The 14,378-nt window shown below is 37.4% G+C and overlaps 1 protein-coding gene across 2 annotated transcripts in view; it reads right to left on the bottom strand.

Moving 5' to 3' along the window:
- The window catches only part of LOC132640949 (ultraviolet-B receptor UVR8), a 52,227-nt gene that overhangs the window by 16,567 nt on the left and 21,282 nt on the right, over positions 1 to 14,378 (bottom strand). For both annotated transcript variants that reach the window (XM_060357758.1, XM_060357756.1), the window contains exon 6: positions 5,296 to 5,469. In XM_060357758.1, the coding sequence (XP_060213741.1) occupies positions 5,296 to 5,469 (174 nt within the window). The remainder of the gene's footprint in view (positions 1 to 5,295; positions 5,470 to 14,378) is intronic.

Here is a 14,378-nt window from a genome sequence, read left to right as displayed (position 1 = left end):
TCAAATGAAAAATGCCTTACAAGTGTAAAGTAGAAATCCTGACAAAAGAAAAGGTAAAGTTGTTCTAGAATTCTCCATTTGGAAAAGTGAGTTATCTAGTGCTTATATAAGGATAGGAAATGAAGGAGAACACAATTGAAGCTACCTCACCTTATTCCTATTCTCCATGTTTTTCATTTTCATGTAGAACCAATTGACATCTTCTACTTTTTTTTTTTTTTTTTTGATGAAATAAGATGTTGTATTAGGAAGGCATCAAGTAGATGCATGTTACATACACAAAAGAATCATGGTTAACTCCTGAGAACAAAAACTTCAAATCTAAATCAAGGAGTTAACCAGAAAGCAAAAATATGGTCTCTAAGCCATATTGATGGAGCTAATGAAGTCTAAAAAGGGTAATATGTCATTTACAGGGAATAGATTGCTCGAACTGAAAAGATTAAAAAGACAGAAAATTTTAGACTACAGCTTGGAGTTGAGAACCAATTGACATCTCCACGGAATTGGTATTTTCAAAGTCATATTTTAAGCACTTCTTATGTAACACCCCGTACCTCTAAACTAAACCGCGTCTATGACTCAGGGATCCCGAAACCCAAAAAGGGGGAGTAAGTTGAAAAACCAGAATCAGTTCTTTAGGTGTCATTCGAAGGTCATAAGGACAGACAGTCGACATGTGGACGGCCCGTCAAAGTGCACCGTCGATGGGCACCCAAATTGTGAACTCTCCGAACTTCTCTCAGACTGCAACAGTACGGTCCAATCGACGGACCGTTGATGTGCACCGTCGTTGTGCACTGCTCAGACCTGTCAAGCAGCTCCGTCGACATGTTGACAAACCGTCGAGCTGCACCGTCGATTTACCCCGACACCAAACAGTATAAATACAGCACTTTGTCCTAGAAAATCAGTTTTTATAATTTCAAGAACCCTAGAACGCAGTCCCCCTCTCCCAAACAGTGCAAGGCTTCCAGTTCAGCATTCCAAGTGTAATAACTCGTTTTTTTTAAATAAGGGCTTGTTTGGTAATTTTTGCTAAAAGGAATTAAAAAGAAAATAGAAAAGAAGGAATTTAGTGGGCCAAGCCCAACAAAGAAAAGGAAAAAAAAAATAAAAAGGAAGGGCTGAAGCCCAAATTTGAAAGAAAAGAGAAGAATGATTTAAAAAGAAAAAGGGAGCCTATGTAACAGAAGCAGAAAAGGCAGAAGCAGCAGAAAATACGCAGAGAAATAAAAGAAAAGGGAGGGAGAAAGAGAGGAAAAGAAAAGAGAAAAATAGGGATTTTCAACCCTAATCATCAAGGTAATGCTTCTAATCTTTTATTTAAGTTTATTAAGTAATTATGGGTGAATTTTTGTGGAGAAAACATGGGGATAGTTTGAGGAATTGAGAAAGTTTAGCTCTAGGGTTCTTCAACCAAAATTATTGATTTGAAAGGGCAAATAGCGTCGGATTTTAGACTTCTATATATTGTTGGAATCCTCTCGTTAAGGCCTTTCCGAAAACATAAGTCTTGTCGGGTTTTGAACACATTGACCAGAGGGCGTTTTTGTCCTTTAAAATTGGACTTTAACCGTTTAAGCTTCTAAAAATATAGAAGTGGTTTACCCTAAGGGTACCATTCTAAATCCGTTTTTGTGTAGTTTGAGGCAATCTCGGAGACTCGAGAACGCAGTTTTGATTTATTGGGAAGTATGCTTGAATTGTGAATTTGAGGTAAGTGAGACTTTAAGCTTTGGGTACTTGCTTTTCAAAACCCGTTTTAAAAATATGTTTTGTCTGCCTGGTCCATGTGTTGGGGCGAGCATGTGCTTGGCAGAATCGGTGGTCCTTAAGGCCAACCGCATATACTTTATTTTCAAATAATCCAAAACTCTCTTTATAAATCATTTTGTGATGTGATATAGTTGTGAGCCATGATATTGGGGCATTGTGTATGCTTCCCTTAGCATTGTGTATGATTCTTGATTATATTGGGGCATTGTGTATGCTTCCCTTAGCATTATGTATGCTTCTTGATGATATTGGGGCATTGTGTATGCTTCCCTTAGCGTTGTGTATGCTTCTTGATGATATTGGGGCATTGTGTATGCTTCCTGACATATTTGGGATATTGTGTATGTTGCCGTGAATTCATAGTGTTGACTAATTCTTTAACTACTACTTATGACGGTTCGTAGTGTAAATTGTGTTGAGATATATAATATATTTGACAAACAGTGGTTTGGACCTTGGTTGCTATTATATAATGATATATTCATGTGCATAATATTTTTGTGCTTGTTGTGTGTTTGCATTTTCTAACACTTGTTCCAGGTGTATTTGAAGTGGCGGGTCGAGGATCTTACTGGGTTATATTTATGTATAACCCACTCCTTACCTGCATGTCCATGCAGATACTGTCGTTGAGAACGAGGCTGGTAATTGAAGACTTCGTGAGTGGATTCTGTTGCTGAGGTGAGCCACCGCATTGTTCGTGGAGGCAGTCATTTCAGCTTTATCTAGTTTATTTCTAGTTATTTCTTTCATTTTGGGTTTACATGCCCGACACTCAAACTCATGTAACTCTGTTAGATGCTCCATGGTCTTAGCGTGGGATGTGGGCTAGAGATTCTTTTTATCTTAGCGTTGATTGGTTTTCATAAATCGATTATGGATTTGGTTGGCGACTATTTCGCATTTTTATCATTAATAACATTGTTGGACCTGCACTTATTTTCTTTTAGTGCTTCTGTAAATGATTAAGAGTATGATATATGGTTCGCCTGGCGGGTGGTGTTTGCTGGGTGCCAATCACGTTTAGCGGGTATTTTGGGACGTGACACCAAGCTCTTCCAAATCAATTCTAGCATATAACTGCTTAACCTAATTAGTTAATCATTGTTCTTAACTTAGGGTTTTCAAGAAAACCACATTCAAGGTTCAAGACATATGTTTTGGGATTCTTCTCGAAGTTCAGACTAGTAGTTATAAGTTTTGGAGCGTATACAGGTATGTGAGGCTAACTATCTACGTTAGGTAATGTTCACGATTCTCCCTACACCTCGTTCTTCATACTTATCAGTAAATTGCCTCAGAATATAGTTTAGCCCTAGTTTCTTGAATAGTTGTAGAACTGCTATCTTCTAGGGTTATAGTTTCATAATTCATTCATGATTATCGTTTTGAACAGCATGAACTCGGTGCGAAATCGTTATAGACTTGTGTATTGATATCACATAAGTCTCAGTCAGAGTATAATCAGTTGTTGGCTCAAGTTCCATAATTAGAAAACAGTTATCAGGCTATCAGTTATAGTTCAGTCTCAATATTTTAATTTGCTTAATGTTGAACACCTGTATTTGTATATTTTTGAGCCCTAGGCCACAGTTTATGCATATGTATTGCTTGGGCCTGAGGTCACAGTTTTGTGCACATTTATTTGGGCCCTAGGCCACAGTCTATATTTACAGTTATACATGACTTACAGTTATACAGGTGATTCTTCATTCAGAACAGGGTTCACTTCAGCTCCTTACCTTCCTGTTTAGTTCAGTTTACAATTATCAATTTCAGTTTTAGTACTTATAATTCTTTCTTTCAGTTGTTTTACATACCAATACAATTCAAATGTGCTGATGTCCCTTTTTACTGCTTGGGGGCTTGCATCGCGACGACTTACAGGTTGATGATGCTGCTAGCTAGGACTTGCTCGTATCAGCTGCTTGGTGAGCCCCAATTCCTTTGGGGCGTTATCATACATTTAGTCTTTTCAGCATAGTAGTCAGTTAAGGCCCCGGCAGACAGTTATCTTTTCAGTATTCATTAGAGGCTTCATAGACAATAGTTCAATCAGTCAAATATTAGTAGACTTTTGATGCATTAGCCTTGTCGGCTATTTATTTCAGTTTTACAGATTTATACAGTATTTCCACAATTAATATTATCTCGGTCAGACTTTTAGCAGATCAGCATGTGTTAGTCTTATTTCCTTATTTCAATATGTTTGATATCACATGTTGATTCAGCCAGCCTATGGGTTAGCTCGGTCACATGCAGTTAGGCACCGAGTGCCGTGTTACACCTAGGCCATGGTTCAAGGCGTGACATCTTATCTTATCATGTTAACAGTCTTTCAAATATTTAACTCGTGATTTTTACACAACTCAGAGTGGATCAAGTATCTTCTGATAAGGGGAGTACAATATGATACATTTAGAGCGCAACATGGTATATCCATGGAAAATAATTGTCCTTCAAGTAGTTGTTCCAGAGCTGAATTGAGACATGTTAGGCACGTAAGCACTGATTAACATCACTTGTTTTCAGATTTTGGTTCCATATCTCAAGCATGCACAGAATAGACCAAATAAAATCCTACAATGTAAGCAAATTATGGATACATATTTCTATCTGTGTCTTTCATTGGTAAGCTCCTTAAGTATATGTAGTCAACTATGTCTCTCTTCATGGAATGCAGCTCATGCTTTCATTGGGCTGTCAATGTATTTGCTTGAAATTAACATGTACACTTTCATCTGCCTTCCATCTCTGGAAAATTGCTGGGTACCAAAAACCTATTACTGGACATGCTCCTTTATATGCAGAAACTATATTTTCTTATTTCTGCAACAGCTAAATTGGGGAACTAGGGTTTCATAATGTAACGCTTCCTAGATTACGAAAGTAGTATTTGAAAAAACAAAGTTAAAAAATGGTGAATACCACAATAAACCAGCAGAAATTATAGCAAGGTGCTTTAACAAAGGAGATTTAAAATCTCAGTAAAAGTCTATGCAGGATATGAGAACATTATACAAATATTTCCCAAGGAAGGTTCAGTCAGGTATACTGTTTGGATTATGGAGCTATGAATATAAAAATAATAAATTGTAAAGAGATCCAACAATCTGCATTCCCACAGAAAAGCAGAAATAGATAAATAGTTATAAATAGTTACTGTATAAGTGTGTGACCATCTCATCTAAAACCTTAAGCGGTTAGAGAGAGAGCACTTATATTTAATTACTTATATCTCTAACACGACCCCTCACGTGCAGGCTGGATTCTTTTTCATAAGCCAAGCATGTGGATATTCTTTTTAATTATGGGTGGCGGTGAGACTCGAACCCAGGACCTCTGCCTGCTCTGATATCATATAAAAGTGTGTGACCATCTCATAAAAAGCTTAAGTAGTTAGAGAAAGTACACTTTTATTTACTTAATTATATATCTAACTTTACCATTAAAAACTTCCCATCTATAATCTCAGAAAACGTATACCAGAAAGTTACCGTATAAAAGAAAAAGTACCTGAGAAGTAAAACTTTCATGCAAAGCTTGAACCTTATGAGGAAAAAGGTGATCCTCAAAATCACCATGTCCTAGTTGACCATATTTGCTCCAACCATATGTATACAAAGCACCAGAAGAGGAGACACAGATAGTATGCCGCCAACCGCATGCAACCATGAACATCTTTTCTCCCTGCAGCTCTGGATATCAGATAAGTAGACAGGGGGCTAAAAAGGGAACAAAGATTAGATCAAATGTTGGCAGACTGCAGAAGATTGTATATAATAGTTTGTACAAAGCATAGCTGAATATCTATCTCAAGAATCAATGCTAACAGAATAGTTCACTATGAAATTCAACATAAAAAGATCATACAGAAAATTAAATATTTCAGCTCAACAAGTTGAACAAAGGAATCCATTATTGCCAGAATATGCTAAGTCCAGGTTACGAACAGAAAAAATAAAAACTAAAACAATGAGAAACCGACAATATACCATATTTCCACAAACAGATCAAACGTTTTAGCTCAACAAGTTCAAGCCAAGGGGTCAACTGTTGTAAGAATGCATGTTAAGAAACAGGTGAACAAGAAACTAAATTAATAAATGAAACAAGAAACCCAAAATTTACGTTAGCTAACCAATACTCTTCTTCCAATACATACAAGAAGATGAACAACCCAATCACTTTCAACAACTCAAAGATCAAAATACATTCTTCAAGTTCAGAATAATTACACCAAAGCACAACAACGTCATTCATCCAAAGAAGGAAAACTTTTAATGTCCTTAGCAGAGTCTACTTGGCATTACCTATATAACAACACAATATTTACAGCCTTCATGCAACCAAAATCCACTCAAGATTTTTGAGAAGGAAAAAGTGTTCTTTTTATTTCATATGTATTTACATCCCGTGAGCAAGGGGATTTATACAAAGCTCCTAGGGCTAATTTAGGAAACAAAATAAAATCAGTACAGCTATTAATAAAATCTTCTTGCAATCAAGCTAACTAGAAAGTCAAATCTTCCTATAGTCAAAGCCAGTCAACACTTCTCCACCCCCCTCAAGTTGGTGCAAGGATGTCGCACATGCCCAACTTGCAAGCCAGTATATGAAAAGATTTTGTTTGTTGAGACCTTTTTTTTTTAAATACCAGCTAGTTGTTGGGATGAACATGAAAACAAAATCAAGACACTACTTGTAACCTTTTCTTTGATGAGGTGTCGATCAATTTCAACTGTTTTGTTTGGTCATGCTGAACAAGTATGACCTATACTGATGGCAGTCTCGTTGTCACAGTATAAGAAAACTTTCCCCTTTAAAGACAGTCTCACTTCCTCTAGTAATTTTTGTAACCAAAGAAGTTCACAAATACCCTGGGCTACAACTCTATATTCCGCTTCCGCACTTGATCTAGTAACTACATTTTGCTTCTTAATTCTCCAAGTAACCAAGCTCCTCTTACAAGTGCGCATTGTAATTGGATGTACATCTTCAATCATCTAGAGATCCAGCCTAATCCACATCTGTATGGTCTTAGTCTTCTATCCAGAGGCGACCATGAGTGGAGTAAAACAGACCTTTCGCTGGAGCAAACTACAGATATCGCAGATATCGCAAAATATGAAAGAGAGCTTGGATATAAGAATCTCTAGGACCATGTTAACCAAGCTGACTGAACAAGCTATATTTTTTTTTGAAACTGGTAACGTTGTATTCCTCAGCATTAAGGGTATGCTGGCCACCTCCAAAAAGTGAGTAACCAAAAGAAAGGAAAAAGACTTACAGAAAACCTAGTAAATCTACAATCTGATCTGTTTCCTCATATAAAGTTGTATTGTATTGTAAAGATACAATACAATTCCATTTAACTTTCTGAATAGAATTGGATCTATCTTCAAAACATCTCCCATTTCTTTCTCTCCACACAGTCCACCATATGCAGGCTGGTATTATCCTCCACCACCTTTTCTGACTTTTGCTCCCTCCCCTCCCTTCTAATCCAGCAATTGAACAGATCTGAAGTGTGCTCTGGCATGATCCATCTTGTATTAGAATGTTTGAGAAAGATTTCCCAAAGATGGGCAGTGAATTCACAATGAAGAAACAGATGTTTGTTAGTTTCCCCTGTTTTGTTGCAGAGGTACTAACTGCATCCCTTTCTTTTGTAAAACTTTTTGAGTAAGACAGGCTCTCTTTACCACTAACCATGTGAAACATTACACCTTGGTAGGTATGAACAAGCTATATTTAGCCCAGTGTGAGACATATATGAGTCTTCTAACCAACCTATAATATTTTTGCTTATCAACAGACTCTCCAACCCCTATTTGTAACTTGTGATTGCTTTCAATGGGTGGCTTTTATAGTTTGCAAACGTCATACCAGTTTCTTTCAAGAGATCTAGAATATACCTTCTCTGACCAATAAAGATTCCTCTTTTTGATCTAGCAACCTCTATTCTCAAGAAGTATTTAATTTTCCAAGATCCTTCATCTCAAATTCCTGTGCAACTGCTTGTTCAATCGGACTATCTCCTCTCAGTTATCTCATGTCATCAACTTAACCTATAAGAAGAGTGTGTTTACCCTTTTGATGTCTTATGAAGAGGGTATGATTAGCATTACTTTGTTCGTATCCAAAAGAGATCCTAGCTTTGCAAAATCTGTCCAAACCAAGCTCTTGGGAATTGCTTCAGACCGTACAAGACTTTCTTGAGTCTACACGTCTTTCCCTGAGTCTACACGTCTTTCCCGGAAAGGAATAGGCAGAATAGATTGAAGGAATGATTCAATCTTCCATCATTTCAGAGCCGACGCCTCCTTTTCTGCCTTTCTATCTATACTTCCCATCCCAGCAAATGGAGGAGCAAGTTATGGAACAATTGAGCTTATTGCTGGGCTGGTTATTCAGAGCCAGCAATTGGCTGTCGGATTTCGTCCCGCAACTAGAAGAAGATCGCTTCGGGGTCACTGTGGTGTGGCTGAATGTAGAGCAGTCCGCCCTTACAGCCTTTGATCAGTAAATTCTTTAGAACTTTTGAAGATGGTCAACGTAGCTTGCTTCCAAGACACAGCACTAGATGGGGCTTTGTTGATTATCAAATTCAGGAGGAATATCCATATACACTTCTTCTAAGTCTCCATGAAGAAATGCTAAGTCCTATCCAGATTAGATGCACATAGTGGTGGCAAATGGGCGGACTGGGTTAGGTTTGGGTGGTTGAAAACAGGTTGAACAAAAACGAGTTACAACCCAACGCCTATTCTAATACGGATAAAAAAATGGGTCAATAGGTCTGACCCATTTTATCCATTTACATGGCACAAGAGTAGGAGTTGAATTTTTTAGTCACTATTGCGTATTTCCTACATCAATTTTAAGTAGGAGCTTCTGCTAGATATCGATTGGTCGTAATATTCGTTCAATGATGAATTATGTTCTTTACTATTATAGTGGTTATCCATAGGTTAAGTTACAGTGTTAACTTACACTCAAATTAAATATATGAATTGAATTTGTGAAAGTTAAATTAATTGTTCTAAATCTAATCCTAAGTAAAGATTTTGAGCCAACGACGTTTAGAAGAAATACCTATATGATTTATAATCAGGAAAGATTAAACACAAGCAAAATCGGCAGTAACAACTCAAGGGAATGTTACTAATGGAACATGTATGAATAATAGGTCCTATTCTTTTTTAACTGGTGAGATCGAGAATTTATGGAATAATTTTATGTTTTTTTTTATGACATGGGAACCCGCAGCCGCTACCCTTCAGGTGCGCACAGGGTAAACCCAGCTCCTGTGCAATAGCTCGCAAACCACATAGGAGAGGTAACCCGCACTAGGCAAGCCCGGTGCGACGAGCTCGACCCAGAAGGCAAATCCCAGTTGGTGCTTCCCTTACATCCATTACCCCATCTTCGCTTCTCTGCAACTATCAAGTCTCCATTACACATCTCTAAATTTTTCCAAAAATACTCTCATTCTCTTAAATGTTTTTTTTTTTTAATATAATGGTTCAAACAAATCGATAATTAAATGGCTTCAGAAATATCGTCATTTTTGTCATCTCATTTTTTCTCAGGTTTCAACTATACCCATCTCAATTTCTCCCTTCGAATTCACTATGCAAATCAGTACCCCCAAAATTTTGGCTTTCAAATTGGACTGGAGTAGGTTAGAGATACGAAGAAAAAAAAAAAGGGAAAAGAAGAAAAACAAAAAAGATGAGGAGGTAGAGGGTTTCAAGGGAGAAGTTGCGAGACCAGAGGTCGACTTACCTGACGAGAGGATGTCTGAAAGTTGAGGAACAAGTAATGAGCTAGAAACGTCACCCGAGAAAATGGGGAACATCCATAAGTTATCTGTCTGGAAGTTGGGAGAAGACCCGTTTGGCTAACCCATATTTTACCCTTGAATACCCAAAATCCTATGGGTTAAATATGAGCTGAAGTCCAAATTTTACCATCTAAAACACCACGCATCCAACGCACTAAAATATTGGCAGATTGGACCGGTTGACTAAATATGACTCATTTAGCCAGCATTAGTTACACAATAACAAAATTCTAATGGTATCCATTTAGCAACAAGGAAAAATGTATCTGTATAACCACTCAATAAGTTTGACTGAATTTTTTGACCACCAATCTTGCTTTGAATCTCTCAATCGAGCCATCAGCTTTATGTTTCACAGTGAAGCGCCATTTGCGCCAACCGATTTCTTGTCTAGTGGTCTAGTGGAGAAGCGACAAGTACCCAAGTCTTCAATCATAACTTGCTCCCATTTTGGATCTGTGATAGCTCTTTTCTAATTCTATGGAATAGACACAGAAAAAATAAGCAAGTGAAAGGCTCATTAAGAGGGAGACAGAAAATTATAGGAGACAAAATTAGATAAAACATGCCTCATGCAAGACCTAACTCCTTTTCTATGAGCAACAGGTAAATCTAAATCATTATGAAATGTAGTTAACTCACTAGTAGAGGATGATTCAGGTCCGATTCCGATCAGTGTTGTAGCCCTGAAGCGAGGCTCAAAACATGTTGAGCGCTTCGCCTCTATTCACATGCATTTCACTGTTATCATCAAGGCTCTAAGACATACTTTTCCTTGCCAATGAGCCTCTCTTGAAGAGGTGACACTAGATAATTGATATTTCACTTTATCGTAAAGCTTTTACAATTTCTTTATCCATATATTTGTTATTCATGCTTATTATTATTAGTCTTGGACTAAACATATATATTTGTACTTAGCACCATTTCACTTTTTTTTCATTAAAGCCCACGCTTTATTTGCGCTTAAAGCCCCAGCTAACCTTAGAACGTTTTTGCATTTTTTGCTTTGATAACACTCGGTTCGATAGCTTGCATGATGGCTTCTGCTCTATTTAACCTTGAATACCTTATTTCAAGTCTATCCAAATGCCTATTAGGACCGTGAATAATTTCTACAATTTCACTCTCCCCGGTGGCAATGTCATCCACAGGTTCGGTAAAGGGCACTAGGTAGAATCACCTTTTCCTCCTTATTGCACTTCCTGGAAAGGTGAGAGGGTAATACTCCAATATGACTCAGATTCTTGAAAGGGAATCTATGCTGACAAAAGATCTCCTACAAGGAGGACGATAACATTTGTTACCTCTCTGTATCAGTAAATACTCGATGAAAACACATTTTAAGGCTCTAGGATCATGTTTTCCAGCATTCCTAGTGTGAACAAAACGGACACAACCAAACACCTTCACAGGAACAATATATAGTTCTTGACAGTTAAAACTTCTAGAGGACTTTGAAAATTGAGGATTGTAAGTTGCATTCTGCCAATAAGGGCAGCTACTAGACTAGCACTCCCAATAAGGTTTTGGTAAATACAGGGTAAACCTGGGATTCTTGCTAAATTTAACAAATGCCGATTTTTTCCTTTCACCAACCCCATTTTGTGCACTAGGGTAAGGACAACCAGTTTGATGGACCATCCCATTGGACTCTAAATAAGCACTAAACGTTTCAACCATCTATTCTGTAGCACTGTTAGTTCTTAAGGTCTTTATCTTAACATCAAATGAGTACAAATTATCTTATAAAATGACTGAAAACAATAGAAAATTTCACTTTATCCTAGTGCAACAATCAATAAAGGTAACAAATCATCGACTACCAAACAAAGAAGCAGATTGAGAAGACCCCATAAGCTACATCGCTTTCTTCCTTACTTTCCACTCTTTCTTCTGTTTTTGAGACTTCTTTCATTCTCTTAGTAAGAATGGATGAGGATATCCTACCTAATAGCTCCAAGACCAAAGCCCTTCTTTATTTAGATTTCTCCAGATAGTCATAAATAGACTCATACATTTATTATCATTCGAAGAACAAGAATTACTAGTATGGTGTATTCACAAGCATCACAAAACCAAAATTTAAACTAAGTTCCTCAAAACAAACGAGGATATAACTTCTTCAAAACAAAGAATGATGGGCATCCTAGCCGTCTATGCTACTGTATTGACATCCTTATTTCCTCCCCAAAAAAAGGCTTGACTAGTCGTGAATTCCAACAAACATGTGCAAGTCATCATGCAATTCAGTGTTTTAAAAGGCATTTTCGGGGCGAGCCCTGGGGCGGGGCGTACCAAAAATGCCCCGGGGCGATGGGTCGGGGCGAAAGTCTCCAAAGGCGTACGCCCAGCAATTCGGGGCGTACGCCCGGGCGTTTGGGGCGAGTTTTTTTTGTCGGGGCGTGTTGGGGCGTAAGCCCAGAAAACTTCTTCAAACTAAAACGAAATTTGTTAAATAAGTCCTTAATATAATGCCCAAATTCTCAAAAGTCAACATGTAATTACTCAAATGTTTTAAAAAGGAACCGAAACATTAAACTTAAAAGTCAAGACCTATTTTTATTGCTAGAATACCTAATATATATTCTTTTTCAATTATTGATCTTGTCTTCTATCATCTCAAAAAAGTAACGAGCAGTCACTTGTACTTGTAAGTAGCGTATAATAAATTGTTCTAGTTAGTTTTTTTGTGGGGGTGAAGCATATATATATATATATCACTTATTTATAGTTTTCTTCAATTTTTACGCTATTTCACCTATTTAAAAGTATTTATTATAATTATATCATTTTATAAAATACTAAAAATTAAAACCCCATGGGGCTTACGCCCCGTGCCTCAGGGCTTACGCCTCACTGAGGCAGACGTAAAACGCCCTGCCTTAAGCCCTCGCCTTTTAAAACACTGATGCAATCTGACAAATCCTCCCAAAAAGAGGCTTTACTAGTCGTGAATTCCAACAAACATGTATAAGTCATCATGCAATCTGACAATCTTCTTTCATGTATGCAAATAGTGAAAAAACACAATAATTAGGGCATAATTCAATTTTATAACTTAGAGCTATGCTAATAGCAATAACAGATAATAAGTTCACATAAAAATCAGGGACATGGAAGACGGATGGTAGTGTAAAATTAGGAGAACAGACGACAAAACAAGTTCTAGACACATAGTTAAAGAAAGCCTTTAGAAGAGTCTGTCATGTGTCTATTCGCACCAAAATCAATAACCCAAGAATAAAGGTGCGCAGTAAAGGCAGTACCTGATTGCTCATAATTGGAAGTGGAAAAATTAGGAGGGTCAAGCTTGATGAGGAAAAGACAAAGATGCAAAATTTCATCCAAAGACAGTTTCCACGACACTATTTCCTTGGATGTCTCGACAATTTCTGCCATATTCGTTTGAACCCTTGACGAACCGACTTGTTTTATCCCCGACCTTCAGTTGGTCTACTATGTAAATTCCAACAGATCTCATTTGCATGCCTTGGCCTCCCATAATAATCACAATATAAGTTATCTTTATCAAAAATGATTGCTTTGATTGTTCATAGTGAGACCTATCCAAATTTCTCGTTTGGAGCCTCATAAATTATGACACCTCGCCGACTCTCTCCTGCTGAACATTGGAGTAAGCATCCTTAGGAGAAGGAAAATAAATTTTACCAAAAACTTGAATCATGATCTTCAACTCATCTTATTTTGTGCCCGTAAAGGCAGTACCTAATTGCACATAATTGGAAGTGGCAAAATTAGGAGGGTTAAGTTTGGTGAGGAGACGACAAAGATGCAGAATTTCATCTAGGACAGTTTCTCCAACACCGTTTCCTTGGATGTCTCCACATTTTCTGCCATATTTGCTTAAACCCTTGATGGACCGACTCATTTTATCCCACAATCTCTAGTTGGTCTACTATGCAGCTTCCAACAGATCTCCTTTGTATGCCTTGGACCTCCCATAATAATCACAATGCAAGTTATCTTTATCAAAAATTATTGCCTTTGGTTGCTCATGAGTGATAGCTACCCAGACTTCTCGGTTGGAGCTTCATAAATTATGACACTTCGTCGGCTCTCTCCTGCTGAACACAGGAGTAAGTATCCTTAGGAGAAGGAAAAGAAACTTTACCAGAAACTTGAATCCTGATATGGTCATATTCTTGGTTCGAACCGGCCAGAAAATAATAGATCTGCTGCTTTTCACCCAATTCTTGAAATAGGAATGCATCCTAATGCACTTCGCTTGGAGGTCTTGATTGTATATCTCCTATAATGACCGACTTACTTCAGAATAATATCAGTGATGGCCAACTCATCTAGCTTTGTGCCATGGATTTTATTCTGAAATTCAAAGATATGCGCATCATTTTCCTTGCGAGAGTAAGTGTCTTTAGTTGAATTCTAGATTTTTCAGCAGTATCACGCATTAAGTAGTATCAGGAAATTCGGGTTCGCATAATATCCAAAATCCATGTCATAACAAGTAAATTCTCAGATTCTATTAACAATAGTCATGATTTACCAGGTGGTTTGTTTTCTCCAGTAAGACAACCAACAACTCTCTCGTTAAGTAAACGCAAACAAGCCCTTGACCAAGAAAGATATGTACCAGCCTCATTCAGTTTCACAGCACTGTTTTATCGAAGAGAATTATTATCTACTTTATTCGTGTCCCCCATAATTTGAAAATAATAATCCAAACAAATAACAAAAAATTGCAGAATCAAAGAAACAACCACCTTCA

The sequence above is a fragment of the Lycium barbarum genome, chromosome 5, assembly GCF_019175385.1.
Source record: "Lycium barbarum isolate Lr01 chromosome 5, ASM1917538v2, whole genome shotgun sequence".
In the NCBI taxonomy this organism is placed as follows: Eukaryota; Viridiplantae; Streptophyta; class Magnoliopsida; order Solanales; family Solanaceae; genus Lycium; species Lycium barbarum.
The sequence above is the reverse complement of the archived record's forward strand: the minus strand, read 5'-3'. Positions and strand labels throughout refer to the sequence as shown.